The 15,693-nt window shown below is 40.0% G+C and overlaps 2 protein-coding genes across 5 annotated transcripts; one reads left to right on the forward strand and one right to left on the reverse strand.

The window, feature by feature from the left end:
- Positions 1-113: 113 nt before the first annotated feature.
- On the reverse strand, positions 114-12,546 carry LOC101156078 (torsin-1A-interacting protein 2). 2 transcript variants are annotated; one of them, XM_011474504.4, is made up of 9 exons: positions 12,423-12,546; positions 7,881-7,961; positions 5,289-5,411; positions 5,021-5,200; positions 2,293-2,424; positions 2,068-2,190; positions 1,870-1,980; positions 1,747-1,797; positions 114-1,665 (listed from the first exon to the last, which is right to left on the reverse strand). In XM_011474504.4, exons 2-9 carry the CDS (start codon positions 7,951-7,953, stop codon positions 878-880), a joined length of 1,581 nt encoding a protein of 526 aa, XP_011472806.1. In that variant the 5' UTR covers positions 7,954-7,961; positions 12,423-12,546; the 3' UTR covers positions 114-877. The 2 variants fall into 2 exon arrangements, with proteins under 2 accessions (XP_011472806.1, XP_078802445.1); XM_078946319.1 differs by lacking the exon at positions 12,423-12,546 and having other exon boundaries at positions 5,304-5,411; positions 7,881-8,084.
- LOC101174989 (torsin-1A-interacting protein 1) lies at positions 8,088-15,621 on the forward strand. Of its 3 annotated transcripts, none has more exons than XM_011474507.4 (9): positions 8,088-8,228; positions 9,320-9,415; positions 10,828-10,923; positions 11,205-11,312; positions 11,656-11,736; positions 11,845-11,922; positions 12,027-12,161; positions 12,457-12,561; positions 14,445-15,621. In XM_011474507.4, exons 2-9 carry the CDS (start codon positions 9,334-9,336, stop codon positions 15,206-15,208), a joined length of 1,449 nt encoding a protein of 482 aa, XP_011472809.1. In that variant the 5' UTR covers positions 8,088-8,228; positions 9,320-9,333; the 3' UTR covers positions 15,209-15,621. The 3 variants fall into 3 exon arrangements, with proteins under 3 accessions (XP_011472809.1, XP_078802447.1, XP_078802446.1); XM_078946320.1 differs by having other exon boundaries at positions 8,226-8,357; XM_078946321.1 differs by lacking the exon at positions 11,205-11,312.
- Positions 15,622-15,693: the final 72 nt, after the last annotated feature.

Genomic DNA, 15,693 nt, shown 5'->3' on the forward strand with positions numbered 1-15,693 from the left:
TCCTCGTTTCTTAAAGTGAAATCGGAAAAGTGCTGCAAAACACAAAATCCACAACATCTCAATTTATACTCGATCTTCTGAAAAACACAAAAAAACTCAGAGTATAAACTATCTTTATGTAAAATATAAGGTTTATTTTTTCAAAACTTCAAAAAATTAGTGAGAAATAAACTTTTTCCTCATAAAGAAATATTGTCTGATTTATTAAATTGATTACGAACAATTTACAGGTTTTGGTTTCAAACCAGTTTAGCTTTAAGGCACATTTCATGACATTCAGTCCACATTTACTTCCAGATTGAATCCACTTCATTATAACCTGCAGGTTTTCCATTCTCTTCAGTGTTTTCATTCAAGTGCTTCAAAGATCCAAGGCTTTCATTTGTCAATATATACAGAAAACTTTTAAAATGCATCCCAACCTGAGAACCACTTTACAAATATACATCTTCAGGAAGAGGAACCTTAAGAAAAAGATGAGATGGAGCCTCGTATCAAAAATATGCTCAAATTAAATGAAGATGCTTGAGGTGTGAGAGCCAACAGTCAGCGCACAGCAACAAGCTGCAAAACAACAAGGTCCAGTGGTCTGGAACAGGTTTGTCTATATGTGTTAAAGCAGTCAAAACAGTTCAGCTCAGTCCCCGTCACACGATCAAAGAATAAAACACAACCTTAGAGGGAATCATGTAAACATTTAACCACATCTCCAAGGAAAATCAATTCTATTTTTCCCTTTTTATGAAGGTAACTTTACATAGGCTATAACCCCTTTGCAGTAGCCTGAACCATATAGAAGCTTCTTAACTTTTAGAGCTCCTTGGAACATTTGAGGTGGAGTCTTTGAGGCGATTCCTTTCAGTACCGCTGCTTCGTTTCAGGGGCATCCCTGCTGTCCTGCCGCCGGCTCAGACACCACCGGCAGGACCAGGTGGGAGATGCGACTCCACAGCCCACTGAACTTGTCAATATCCATTTTGTCGAAGGCAGTTTGGCCCCCAGAGCCCACCAGTTTCTCCTGAACAAAGTTTTGCACCGCCTCCTCCACCTCCTTCAGACTCAGCTCAGGCCCGATATCGTCTTGAGGCAGGAGGACGGTGAACAGCAGGAACGCCCGCTTGTAGGCAGCGTTCTCGTGGTCGCAGTAGCGATAGAATATGATGGTAGACCCGGGGGGCAGCTGCTCAAAGCGGTGAATGACTGCGGTGGGTTGATCCCCCTCAAAAGCTGCTTGCAGCTGCTTGTCGATGTCCAGCTTCACTGCATCGCTGTTCTGGGCCGCTTTACTCGCTCCATCAATGAGGAGAAAAGAGGCGTCGAGAGTGGAGGAGAAAGAGGCGGCAAAGCCCCGAGCCAGGCAGAGCAGCGTCCTCTCAGCCCCGACGCCCGCGGTCAAGATCATGCTGACGGGCTCGGAAGGCCGGCCTGTTTTCAGGTGCTTCTCCAAATGGATCTTACTCATCCTCCACAGCTCCGGCCGCTGGCTGGGAAACCGGGTCTGGAGGAGCGACAGCTGATCGGCAAACGTCCCCAACTTCTCAGCCGTGGGTCCAGGTTCTCCTCCGCTCGCTGTGGGTCGGAGAGCAGGAAGGATGTTGAACGCCAGCAGGGCGGCAGAGCTGAGCAGCACGAGGAAAGTCAGACGCCACAAATACCACGCAAATCCTGCAAGGAACCAGAGGAATTCATAAAAGACAAACAAAGATGAGGAATGTCGAAAAAGAGGGTTTCAAGAAAGCCGTTTACCTGGACGGGAATCTCCAAAGCTTCCCTGAAGGACAGTGGGTTTCTTCTTTTCTAAAAGCCAAGTGGTCACATGATAGCAAAGCGTCTAAAACACACAAATACTTTGTGTTGAATCAGCAATACCTTTGTTTAGAGGAGGAGCATTTCCTCCTCGTGTTGGAATGCTTCTGGCCTGTGGCCTCTTCGTGTGAGCCTCCTCCGGCTGCCGGACCCAGCGGCTGACTCTGGGATCATCTACAGTTGAGGTTTCATTTTTAACATTTAAAAATAATCTGTGGCAATTTCTCTAAAAAACACCAAAAAGAGTCTGGAACGCAATACCCGAGCTCTTTGCTTTGGCCTCCATCTTTCTCTTGTACTCCTCCATGCTGGAGACCTTCACGGCCCATCGGACGTCTGATGCCGGGACCTGTGCGGGGGATTTAGTGGGGGGGGCAGGTGCTGCTGCAGCCGGTTTAAAGGAGGAAAAAGAAAATACAGAGTTAATACTGTCCTCCAGAAAGAAGCAGTTTAGATGCTGACTGAGGTTTGATTTAAAGCAAATACTTTTGTTTTTTGTTTTGCTGAATGTCTCCTCCTTCAAGTTCAAAGGGATGGAATTTTCTTCTGGGATGTGACCCGGTCTGCAGCGCCGACCAAGCTCTACATGCGGATATAAAATCCTACCACCACTGGTACCTGTAAAAAACGGAAACATTTTTAAATACATCACCTTGTAACAGAAGTTCCATCCCTCCATCTTCTTAACCCGCTGGGGGGTCACGGGGTTATCGGAGCCCGTCCCGGCTGCTGTTGGGCGAAGGTGGGGTTCAACCTGGGCAGGTTACCAGTCTGTCGCAGGACAATCACCCATACACATGCATGTCCAAAGTCTGGGACGCGGGCCAAATGTGGCCTACGGTATCGGTTTTAGGCACGGGCAATAAGGGCAATTGCCCAGGGCGGAAAATGAAGGGGGCGCTTGTAATAAAAATAAAAACTGTGACTGCGCCGCCATGTAGAGAATTGGTGCCCCTGGCTGCAGCTGCACGCGCTCCTGCTGGAAATGTGTAACGAGGGGGGGGGGGGGGGGGGGGTGTCAGTTCAGCTGTGGGTCGCTTCCAAATTAGGTGGTCAGAATCTACTTTATAAAACTTTTTTTAAAAGTCAGTCATACGGTGACGTTCTATAACCTAAATTTTGATAAAGGTATAAAAAAGCTTTTTGGGGTTATTTTTGCATGAAATGCCCAAATAAAAAATGTGAACACAAAACAATGCTGTCACTAAGGTGACAGTTGGTTTAGTCGACGAACTTGATGCCTTCATGAGGACATTTATGCTAAATGCCAAAAACATCTGAAATATGGACAAAAAAGGTCAAAGCCATCTGGTGCCTAATTTAGACGGAAAAGAAAAGAAGAAGAGGAGAAAAGAGATACAGAAGGGTATGTCCTCACAGCTAGATGCACGTTTTCTGATGCTACCTGGCCCTGCAACAACAACGTTGCTGAGGAAAACTGTTTTTGGGTCGATGACCAAAACTGAAGTGGACCTAAATGTTGCAAATGACGTCATTTTTAAGATTTTATTCTTAAACGTTTGCTCTGCCATAACTTGTAACATTGGTTATGATTCGTGTGTCTGCTCTGCTGTAACACAAAGGTTTTGTTCTGTTTTGTTGTTATGTAATTGGTTCATAAATGTTAAATGAGCTATGATGGTAGCATGCTGCTGCTGCTGCCATAACATGCTAATGGAGCAAATAACTTCAGGTTGGCCATTACTTTAATAATCATTTGTGGCAGCCTAAACGTTTTCACAATGTTTTTTTACCAGTTAACTGGGGATTTAGGGGTTAATTTTGAGCCTACATGTTTGAAGTTCATTTGTTATTTATTTACAAATGTTGGGTTATATTATCAGTCAATAGAATTTTAATAAATCTGTAGGTAGTTTTAAAGATGAATATTTACCATTTACTACAACTCTATAGTGACAAAACATAATTTAACAGGTCATAACTAAAAAAATGTACCAATCAAAGGATTGAGGACAGCAAACATGAGCTAATTCTTTTTCTCTGAAGTAGAGATTGATACAGAGCCTGACAATTTAAATTTCCAATTCATAAATGTTTTTTATAAGGCCTATATTGCAGATGAGGAGCTGACGGAGCGATGCGAGGCACTAGGCAACATACTGCATTTTGAAGGGAACTGTGATTTGGACAGTAGAGAGCCTGGGCAGTAATTCGGGGTAGAACCTCCACTGGTGGCCTACGTTCAAATTTCTGCCGGCTCCTGTCATAAAATCAATGATAAGCGACCCCATGTACTTTTTATAAAAACTGTGTAAGATTTCTTGATTGTGATTGGCTAAATCTCGTTTTAAGCCGTCGTAAACCCGTGGCAACATCGTCATGTGACCCTTCTGTGACCCTCTCTAGCTCATTTCTAAAATGCCAATCTGTAAATTTAAAAAAAAGTTAATAATGAGGGAAACTGTTTCCAGGACAAGTGGAAATGGAGCTTTTTTTTTTAGTAAATATGATGTGTCTGCATGATATGCCAGTTTTCAAAGAGTTCAGTCTCAAGAGAGACTGCCAGACAAGACATGCTAACTACGACAAGCTAACTGAGAATGAACGCTGTGAGAAAATGACAGTAATTTTGATAAAAATGCATTTAGATTAAATTATTTTTTACTATTTAAAAAAATGAAAATTAAAAGTTCATTTCATGTTATAACAATAGATCAAAGAATGCAGGTCAAATGATTTTCACCTCACCAAATCTGGCCCCCCCTGCAAAAAGTTTGGACACAGTTTGGACTTAGAGAAACCACTTAACCTATGAAGCCTGTTTTAGGACTGCAGGGGGAAACCAGAGCGCGGCGAGAAAACCAACTAACGCATGAGGAGAACCTGCAAACTCCAAAATAACCAGGGCCTTATTGAAGCGCTAACCACTGTGTCATTGTCATTAATAGACGTTATTGTGCAAATTGAAAAACAGATTCCTTTGCTGTACATTTGACAGCTGCAAAAAGAAAACAGAAAATAAATTAGAAGCTGGTTTCAGATTCATTTTTCTTCCAATTTTTAAGATCTTTTATCACATTTTGCATTTTTAGATCATCTCAACCTCAAATATGGAAGATCGAGCAGAAGATTTGATCAAATTTAATTTAGATGTTTAAGTGACATAACGTAATATTGTTTTGAGGTTAAAAATAAACAACATTTAACATCGAACTGTCGTCTGAGAATTTTCTGTAGAAGAAGAAATGTTTACCTTTGATTGTTTTAGGAACGTTTAGGTTTTGGACATGTTTGGACTCCTCAACACTTTTTGTTTCCTGGTCCTCCATTTTCTCCATTTCTTCATCTGACTCCTGCTTATCCATCTCAATATCTTTGACTTCATCTCCATCTGCTCCCACAGCATCCTGCCGGCGCTGCTTGCTGGGGGACTCTGTAAAAAAAACAACAACATCTCAGTACAGAGTCCAAAGCAAAAGCAAAGTCAAGGACATTTTACTAATCAGGACAGAAAACTGCACCATCATCTTCCAAACCGTTTTCCAAATCTCCATCACCATTGACCACTTTGGTGGAGGAACATTGGTCAAACTTTCTTTTGGTTCGCTTCAGAGGACCTCTAGGAGTTGCTTCATAACTCACATCTAGAGAGAGAGAAAAAGTCAAAAAAGAAGGAAAATAGTTTTGTTAAAACTTTAAATCTCAATAGTGAGAGCCCACCTCCTCCAGCAAAAATGATGCTCTAACAGACCTCAAACATTAAGGTGTTTGGAAAATGGCTTGTATGTTTTCAGCTGATTCTAAAGAGGCTCAGCCACATAAAGCCTATTTCGTAATTTTAATCTGCTCCTTATATCTTCTTTTTAAAAGAGAAGCTTGTCAGATAATACTGACAATTGCTCTTTATAATCACATTTATGCTGGTAGTAACCGTTTTTATTTACTTATTTTATCAGCTTAATCTTTGTGAAGCCTTTAAAATTGACTTTGTCTCACATTTCATCACTTTTTAAACATCTGAGCATTCAGTGAGAATTTTATTTTTGGACACTGAGAGTGAGAAGATGCCTGAGGAATGGAGGAGAAGCGTTCTGGTCCCGATCTTTAAGAACAAGGGTGACATGCAGAACTGCAGCAACTATAGAGGAATAAAGTTGATGAGCCACACAATGAAGCTGTGGGAAAGAGTAGTGGAAGCCAGGCTTAGGAAGAAGGTGGAGATCTGTGAGCAGCAGTATGGTTTCATGCCCCGTAAGAGCACCACTGATGCCATTTTTGCTTTGAGAATGTTGATGGAAAAGTACAGAGAAGGTCAGAAGGAGCTGCATTGTGTGTTCGTAGATTTAGAGAAGGCGTATGACAGGGTGCCGAGGGAGGAGCTGTGGTACTGTATGAGGTCGTCTGGAGTGGCAGAGAAGTATGTCAGAGTAGTTCAGGACATGTATGAGAGAAGTATGACGGTGGTGAGATGTGCTGTAGGTCAGACAGAGGAGTTCAAGGTGGAGATGGGACTACACCAAGGATCAGCTTTGAGTCCTTTTTTGTTTGCTATGCTGATGGACAGGCTGACAGACGAGGTAAGACAGGAATCTCCCTGGACAATGATGTTTGCGGATGACATTGTAATTTGCAGTGAGAGTAGAGAGCAGGTGGAGGAACAGCTAGAGAGGTGGAGGTTTGCTCTGGAAAGAAGAGGTATGAAGGTCAGTCGTAGTAAGACAGAATACATGTGTCTGAACGAGAGGGATCAAGGTAGAAGCGTTAGGTTACAGGGGACTGAGGTGAAGAAGGTGCAGGAGTTTAAGTACTTGGGGTCAACAGTTCAGTGTGATGGGGAGTGTGGAAAAGAGGTGAAGAGGCGAGTGCAGGCAGGTTGGAGCGGTTGGAGGAAAGTGTCAGGAGTGTTGTGTGACAGAAGAGTGCCAGCAAGACTCAAAGGAAAGGTGTACAAGACAGTGGTGAGACCAGCTCTGCTCTATGGGTTAGAGACGGTAGCAGTGAGACAGAGACAAGAGGCTGAGATGGAGGTAGCGGAGATGAAGATGTTGAGGTTCTCCTTAGGAGTGACCAGGTTAGACAGGATAAGGAACGAGTACATCAGAGGGACGGCTCATGTTGCTTGTGTTAGCGACAAAGTCAGAGAAGCCAGACTGAGATGGTTTGGACATGTTCAGAGGAGGGATAGTGGATATATTGGTAGAAGGATGTTGGAGATGGAGCTGCCTGGCCGGAGGGCAAGAGGACGGCCAAAGAGGAGATACATGGATGTCTTAACAGAGGACATGAAGTTGGCTAATGTTAGGGTAGAAGATGTCCATGATAGAGTGAGGTGGAAAAGGATGATTCGCTGTGGCGACCCCTGATGGGAAAAGCCGAAAGAGAAAGAAGAAGGACACTGTGGTCCAACGATCTGCTTTAGATAAAGAATAAAAAAAACATGATTAATCCAACGCTTTTAGAAAGACAAACAGCCATGTGGTCAGTGTACACAAAAAAATAGAATCAATCACTCTAAAGTGCTCAGTCATATGGTAGAGGAAGCAACCCACATAATCACACTTCCACTACCGTGCTTGACAGCCAAGAAGGGAAACATTTGAGGTAAAAAAAAATAATATTGAAAAGGATAATAATTGAAAGTTACCCTAAAAAGGAGGAATGTCAAATCAAAGCAAGCTTTATTTATAAAAACTCTTTTCATAGATCAATAATGCAAAGATGCAAAGTACAGAACATTTGTCACGTAATGAAACATTAAGTGACAAGTAAATAAAATGTAAAATCGATGCTAATGTGAGGAAATGATATTTTTAGGGGGAAAGAGTGGCAGTCTTAAAAACAAAAAATAATAATTAAGCCACTTAGTGAAAGCAAAACCCTGATCCGGTCTGTTAGTTTTTGAGTACTTTTTGTTTTGCTTTGCTTTGTTTTGTCAAATTTAAAAGCTAAAAATGCACCAATTATACGAAAACGTAGACATAAAAAATGTAGAAATTGAATATGTAAACATGCATATCAGTTTAATAAATAATCTATAACCTCTACAGTCTACAGTCAGTGCTGCAACAGTAAACTTAGCTTAGCTAGTACTAGTTGTCGTTCAGTTTTCTCACCTTTCTCTGGTTTTAGTCTTTTAGATCGTCTCGGGTGGACTTGATCCTGACTTTTGGACAAACTGGAATCCATTTCTGATCCTAAACAGACCGAACACCGACAAATGCATCAATTAAACAGAACCACGGCGCATCTTATCCACAAAGCTCCTCAAGGAACCGACTTCCCGGTTTCATGTTGGGGAAACATTTACTGGATGAACATCGTTGAAACCCGGAAGAACTTGCGTGTGCGTACCGGAAACAATACATCGGTCGAAGGTTCCGTCCACGAATTAGTTTCCCTGCAGAGCTAAAGTTCACTGTTGAAACACGGAAAACAACAAGGCTACGGATATGTAATCTCCGGTAAGCGCTGGTGACCGCTGGTTACCAGCATTAACCACGTTTAAACTAATACCAAACGCGTAAATTACTTAGACACAATAACTCAAAAATAATAGCTAGCGTCAGCGTGTTGTCAGCCCAGTTCTTATGGTAAATACTACTACTACTACTAGCATATGATGGGTTGGTAGTTAACTAGCGTATTACTGCTAGTTAACTAATATCTTCGATTAATTTATCGTCGCTTTTTGACTCTCGTCGCAATTCCATCAAATGTGTGAACCTTTGCTTTTATGCTTCTAGTAGCTAACAGCTAATTATTCAGTTTTACGTAAGGCTTTAAGCCGGGATAGAAACATTCATCGAAATCAGTACGGTTATGTTTTGGCATTTTGTTCATTTGTATCTGTTAATAAGTCTTTTACCAAAGTCAGACATTTCCCCACGAATTGCTTCAAACCTCGATTTTTGTGTGTTTTTTGTTTTGCGTATTTGTATTTGTTGCGAAAAACAAAAAATTCAGCAAACATTTTTTTTAAAGTTTGCTAATAATAAACTAGCAACAATGGAGAAAAACCTTTCTGTTACTTTACTAACTAAGCCTGGTGTTGTTATTTGATAATATTTATTAATAATATTATAATAATACTTTTGATCAATATTCTGCAATGGACTGGTTAAATATACATAACTCTAATTAGAAGTTAGTAAATCACGAGTATTATAATTATATACAGCCTTAAATAAAGAATTATGGCATCGTTTTAGTGAATGACTGGATAGATTTGCACTTTTTCTACTTCTGGGTGAATTTGAATCCTTAAATGCCAAACCGTAACCCCTGTTCTATGGGGTCCAGATGACCCAATTCTTACATTGACGTGTTCTCCCATGACTACCATGACAAAGGTGGATAAAGCTGAAGAGGATTTCATGTAATCCATGGAGTAAAGATCACCAATCATTGAAGAAAAAAAGTTTAGCGCACTGTCTTGTGGAGTCCAGATGACTCAACTCCCAATGTAAAAGTGCCTTGGATAGCACAAGGGATAAACGCTCAGGTGACTCTGGGCTAATCCAGGTATGCAACCTTTCATCCATGTCTTTTACAGCCTGGGATAGCATTATGAGTGAGGCGTGCCCACCCCAAGACATGGCAGAGAAACCACAGCAAGAGGAATTGAATGGCACCTGTCAGCACAATGAAGGTATCACAACACCTGTCAATCAAGACGTTTATAAAAAAAAATCAACTCAAAAACTGAGTTTTAGTCCAAAATCAGTCAAAAACAAAAGTCTTTACACCAAGCTGAAACCTCACTTTGTTGAAAAACTGCCAGACTCCGCCCATTTTCTCTCTTTTCGCCAGCACATTGACATTTCAGCTGTTTGATTGGCTCCTCATGTGATTCACAATTGATTTTAGGCTTAAGTGTTTGGAAATATTTTATGGTCTTGGTTGATTTCACAGTATGAGCCCTCACGGGTGTTCATTCACCAGAATATTTTTTTATTTTTAAAAAATATTCAAGAAAATCCCTGAAAACAAAAATCTGAGACATTGCTGTGATTTGCCATTAAATTACATTTTTTTTCGTTATAATATGAAGTTATATTTATGCCACTAAAATGAGAACAAAAGGCACAGTTTTGACATTAAAAATATTCTTAATTGTAAACAAAATGTTCAGGATGAACAATAACTTTTTAAGTTGTAAATGAAAAATATATAAATCTTGTTTGCAGAATCGCTCCCACAATAAACAACAACAATGTTTTAGATTTATGTTATTCTTTCCATTACCACTTATTACACATTAACCACCTTTAAACTAATACCAAACGCATAAATAAGGTAGAAATAATATCTAAAAAATATTAGCTAATATTAGCTTGTTAGCCCAGTTTTTTAACTACTATCATATGGGTTGTTAGTTAACTAGCATATTAATGCTAGATAACTAGTATCTTCGGTTTATTTACTGTCGTCGCTTTTTGACTCTCGTCGCAATTCCATCAAATGTGTGAACCTTTTATGCTTCTAGTAGCTAACAGCTAATTCAGTTATACAGAAACATACAGTAAAGGTTATGTTTTGGCATTTTTGAATTTTTGTCCATTTTGATCTGTATAATAAGTACCGGTAATTCTTTCAGCAAAGTCAGACACGACCTCAATTTTTGTGTGTTGTTCTGGTTATTTGTTTTGTTTATTACAAAACAGCCAAAAACTAAAAATTCAGCGAAAATGAAATGTTTTTTAAAGTTTGCTAATAAAACAAGCAACAATGGAGAAAAACCTTTCTGTTACTTTACTAAGCCTGGTGTTGTTATTTGACAATATTTATTAATGATATTATAATAATACTTTTAAATGGGATAAATGTTCTGCAATTGGAATGCTTAAATATGCATAAATCTAATTAGAAGTTAAGAGTATTATAACTATATACAGCTTTAAATAGAGACTTATGGCATCGTTTTAGTTTAAACGACTGGATAGATTTGCACTTTTTCTACTTCTGGGTGAATTTGAATCCTTAAATGCCAAACCTCCTTAAACACTCAGGTGACTCTGGGCTAATCCAGGTGTATTGCCTTTCATCCATGTCTTTAAACAGCCTGGGGAAGCATTAAGACTGAAGCGTGCCCACCCCAAGACATGGCAGAGAAACCACAGCGAGAGGACTTGAATGGCACCTGTCAGCACAATGAAGGTATCACAACACCTGTCAATCAAGACGTTTATAAAAAATAAACTCAACTCAAAAACTGAGTTTTATTCCGAAATCAGTCAAAAACAAAAGTCTTTACACCAAGCTGAAACCTCACTTGTTCTCTTCTCCTCCTGAGTTTGAAGACTCGCTGATGAAAATAGTTTTTTTGTTTTTTTTCACATGTGCTTGTGGCATTTTTCTGATGATGGAGGACACATTTAAAGAAAATTTAGCTTAAAACCACATTTCTGAGTATTTCTTCATTTGTATTTGTGACATAGAAAATACACTGGCTGAGCCAGCTCTGAGCTCTCAGCAAGGGCGAGGAGAAGGGGGACGGGGTGGTTCCACGCCAACAGTCCCGCCCACAACTCAGAGGCGAATTTCAGGTGAACTCCTGCCGCTCTGCAGAAACTATGTCCTAGAAATCGACACAGGTTTCTTGATTTTTTGCCAGCATCATCATAACTAAAAGACCACCAGGAAGGCTTTGAAATTAGATCATACGATGATCGGATTGGGACCATAAAGCCCTTAAATGACACAAAATTACCTTAAAGTGCTACACGGCAAACAGAAAGTAATCAAAAGTTGGGCTTCCTGTTTATAAAATGTTACTGTCAAATTTCAAATTAAACCAGAAAGTGCAGATAAATGCCTCCCCAGGGCAGTTTGTTAGTGAAGCAGCTCGTTGCTTTAGAACTGTTCTAACTGAAATGTCATGTCTAACAGATCTGAAGGATGGAGAAAGCCTGCCGGGTGAAGGTGGTGAACCGGTGGACCCTATTCCTGATGAAGAGCAGCAACCAGAGGGTACATTTGAACCTAAACATAACCGCTCACCGAGCTCCACAGAGACGTGTGTACTTCTATAGAAATGTACTTATCAAAGCCTGTGTTCTTTTTATCTCAACTACTCAGATACAGCTTCATCACCTTCACCTGCAAACACAGAGGAGAACGAGACGACGGGTGTGGACGTGGCACCGGCGGGTAAAGGTAAACGATTAAGAAAGGCCGATGGCTTTGTATAAAATAAAACAAAAACAAAAGTTTCTATCACTCTGAATTAGCTTAGCCTAAACTCTCCTTTCTGGTACCAGAGTCAGCAGAAACAGACGTATCTTCAGCAGAAAACAAAGAAGAGATCAACCACTGTGAGACGGATCATGGAGGTTGTGGAGATCGTCTGAAGGAGAAAACTGAGGAGCCGCTGGAGAAAACTGAGGAAGGCTCTGGTGAGCGTTACCCTTCATCATTGTTCTTGACTTTTACCTCTACTATGACTTTTTTGATCTGTTTTTAAATGTTCTTTTTTGTTGTTTTCTAGTTTAAAACATATTCATTTATTCTGTGTTTTCTTTTCTGTAACATCCTGTTTCGTATGAAAGCGTTTCTCTTTTTTGCCATGACAAAAACAAAAGCTCTGTTAAATATCATGTCGTTATCAGTGTGTGTTTTTTCAGACAGGAGAATTCATTTGAATGAGTTTGACATACCTTTGCAGAAATAATATTCTTCATGTTTCACCAGAAAACGGCGATGAAGAAGCAACAGAAGTGACCTCTCCAAAGGAATCCAACGAGGGTGATGATGATCCGGTGGACAAACCCTTTCCGGAGACAAAACCAGAAAGAGGTAAATCTGTGAACGGCATTCGGCAGCACATTAGACGGATAAACGATTCTTTCATTCTTTTTAATTCCTCTTTTGTTAAACTTTTATCCGTCTGTGTTTGATTTACAAATGCAGCTTCAAGTCAAGACAACCAGAATGCAGAAAACCAGAGACCTGTGTTTAGAAATATTTTATGGTCTTGGTTGATTTCACAGTATGAGCCCCTTCAGGAGCATATTTGTTTTATTTATAAAAAACATTCAAGAAAATCCCTGTAAACCAAAAAATTACTGGTATTTGCCATTAAATTACTTTTTTTTTCTTGTTATTATTAGTTATATTTATGCCACTAAAATGAGAACAGTTGTAAACAAAATGTTCAGTTGAAAAGAGAACTTTTTAATTTGTAAAGGAAAAAAATGTGAATGTTAGTTTGCAGAATCGCTCCCACAAAACAAAACAAAACACTGCTTTGGATTGATGTTATTCTTTCTATTACCACCATTATCACCAACTATAGATTCTTTCATAAATATAACATTGAAATAAAAAGAGAAAATATTTTTTTTTTCTACATATGATGTAGATTTTTTTCTTTTGACATAGGTACAAATGAGTTCCTTTCAAAATAAAACACTCTTTATAAACACAAGATCAACAGATCCTGAAATTTATTCCAGTGACACATAAACAACACAAGTCAAAAATGTTGAAAGACTTTCTAAATCAGCCAACATATCATAATTAAATATATATATATATCGATATGTGAAAGAATTAGGTTGTAAAATAATCCCCAAAATTTACAAGAGTAAAATCATGAATATAAATGTAAAAAGTTGTAACTTTACAAGGACAAAGTCCTACCTTATTGGAAAAAAAGCTGTAACATCATAAAAATAAATTTGTACATTTACAAAAAAAACTAAATCAGATTCAGTGAAATTCTGGAGCAGTGTGTGTTTTGTGTTTCTCTGAATTGTCTGCAGCATAAACTAAACATGGAGTGTTTGAACATTTAAAAAAGATTTTAGTTACCAAAAATCAGGACCTGCTGCTTTTTTCCTCATAAATTTACAGCTTTCTTCTCTCAAACTGCTGCTTTTTTTAATTTATTTTTTTTACCTCAAACGTGTGCAACTTTATTTCAATAAGAAGGGATCTTTAAGGTTTTAACAGTGAAGCCTGAGCAGTCCGTAGTCTGTGGGCCGGAAACATCTGGAAGGTTGGTGATGAACCCCAGACCCCAGAGGCTGATGGCGGGAAAGGCCAGACCGCGAGGAGACCGGGGCGGAGGGGGGCCGGCGAAATGTCGGGAATAAATTTGATTGGAATTTGATTGTGATTGGCTGTGAGGAAAGTGAGCACTTTATCTATTGGCTCAGAGTAAAGACCAGTTAAGTGACGCGTGAGTGATGAGTCAGCAACCTGAGCAAACCTGAAGATGAGGAAGATCTTCCTTATTGAAACTGCTTCACTCTCCTAAATATTCTTGAAAACTCTTTTTTTAAAATAATTGTCTGACTATTTCTATTATTTAAATTACTTCACTCCTAAAATTTTGACTTTTTTACAAAGTTATAACTTTATTGCATTCACATTTTTACTTTATTACTTTACAAAACTGACAACTTTATTCTCATATATGTATTTTTTTCTTTTAAGGTGGGTCTAAATGCCGTCGCACTGATAGGATTTTGCAAACAAAAGTTTGATTTTTTTCATTTGCAACTTACTAAATTGTATTTTAAAACTACAGTTTAGGAAAATCTGATTTTAAAAATGTGACTTTTTATATTATTTTAGTGGCACAAACATTACTTTATATATATAAAAGTGTTATATGGTACATAAAGTAGAAACGGATGAGTTTACATGAACGTATTGTTTCTTTCTTTCCACAGGGACCCTGAAATACTTGATAGCAGTGGGTGTAGTTGTACTTGTAGCCATCTTGGTGCAGCATCTCCTCCAACACCAACCTCCACCTCAGAGGGAGGACGTGCGTCCGGTGGACGTCTTCCTCAAACAGATGGAAACAGTAAAGTCTCGGTTTCCTCGCCAGCGTTCCGAGCTCTGGAACCGAAACAAGATTCACCTGAAGAGGCACCTCCAGACCTCCAGACCCACCGAGCCCGTAAGCCTCATCCTCACGGCAGGATGGAGAGCGGAGAGGACGCTGCACTGCCTTGCTCAGAGTCTGGCCTCCGCCTTCTCTGCTGCCGTCAACGCCTCTGTGCTCCACATCGACGGCACCGGCTCAGCCGGCCGGGACAGCGACCACGTCAAGCTGGACATAGACAGGAAGCTGCAGGGAGCGTTTGAGGGAAACCAACCCGTTGCCGTCATTCACCGCTTTGAGGAGCTGCCGCCCAGCTCCACTCTCATCTTCTACCGCTACTGTGATCACGAGAACGCCGCGTACAAGAACATTTTTCTGATCTTCACGGTCCTGCTGGAGGAGGAAGATGAGATTCCGGGGACAAAAAGCTTGAGTGCGGTGGAGGAGATGGTGGACGACCACCTCCAGAAGAAGTTCCTGTCCCAGAGCCGGCCGGTGTCGTTTGACAGGATGGACATCGATAAGTACGGGGGACTGTGGAGCCGCATTTCTCACCTCATCCTGCCGGTGGCAGCAGAGGAACGGATGGAGCTTCATGGCTGCTAACAGACACACAGGAACATTTCTGAAACTCTAAGATCTTAACTTTTTAAACCAAGACCTTTAGCTAAACAAACATTTTTATGGATTATTTAAAAAAAAAAGACTTCATCAAGCGGATCTTAAGCACTTTATTCTAATTTACTTTGATCAGGTGTAATTAAAGATGGACTAAAAAGGTTTTTGGGGTTTTACTGGGGTTATATTTTAATGCTAAGTTTGATCCCAAAAGGATCCAACGTTTTAACTACAGTTGAAGTTTGCAGATGTCTTCTGTAAATTTCCAGATCTCCCTGGCACCATGTGCCTTAATTGACCCTGTTTTCTGTTTACATTCTCCTAAACATGTAATGGTTGTAAACAAATGATTTGATAAAGTGTGCCTTAAACCAAAAATTAAACACTGATCGGTTCTAAAACCCTCGTTTCCTCTGGATGAAGCTCTTAATCAGACTACGTAAGTCAAACTGGACTCATCTTGGGTGGTGTCC

Source organism: Oryzias latipes, chromosome 4, assembly GCF_053564925.1.
Source record: "Oryzias latipes strain Hd-rR chromosome 4, Olatipes_Hd-rR_3.1".
Lineage (NCBI taxonomy): Eukaryota > Metazoa > Chordata > Actinopteri > Beloniformes > Adrianichthyidae > Oryzias > Oryzias latipes.

Coding starts and splice junctions, on each gene's coding strand:
- LOC101156078 (XM_011474504.4), bottom strand. CDS start 7,953: ATGGATTCCAGTTTGTCCAAAAGTCAGGATCAAGTCCACCCGAGACGA. Junction 5,412..7,880: donor AAGACTAAAACCAGAGAAAG/GTGAGAAAACTG, acceptor CTCTCTCTCTAG/ATGTGAGTTATGAAGCAACT. Junction 1,798..1,869: donor TGCTCCTCCTCTAAACAAAG/GTATTGCTGATT, acceptor CTTGGCTTTTAG/AAAAGAAGAAACCCACTGTC.
- LOC101174989 (XM_011474507.4), top strand. CDS start 9,334: ATGAGTGAGGCGTGCCCACCCCAAGACATGGCAGAGAAACCACAGCAA. Junction 11,923..12,026: donor CGTGGCACCGGCGGGTAAAG/GTAAACGATTAA, acceptor TTCTGGTACCAG/AGTCAGCAGAAACAGACGTA. Junction 12,162..12,456: donor GAAAACTGAGGAAGGCTCTG/GTGAGCGTTACC, acceptor ATGTTTCACCAG/AAAACGGCGATGAAGAAGCA.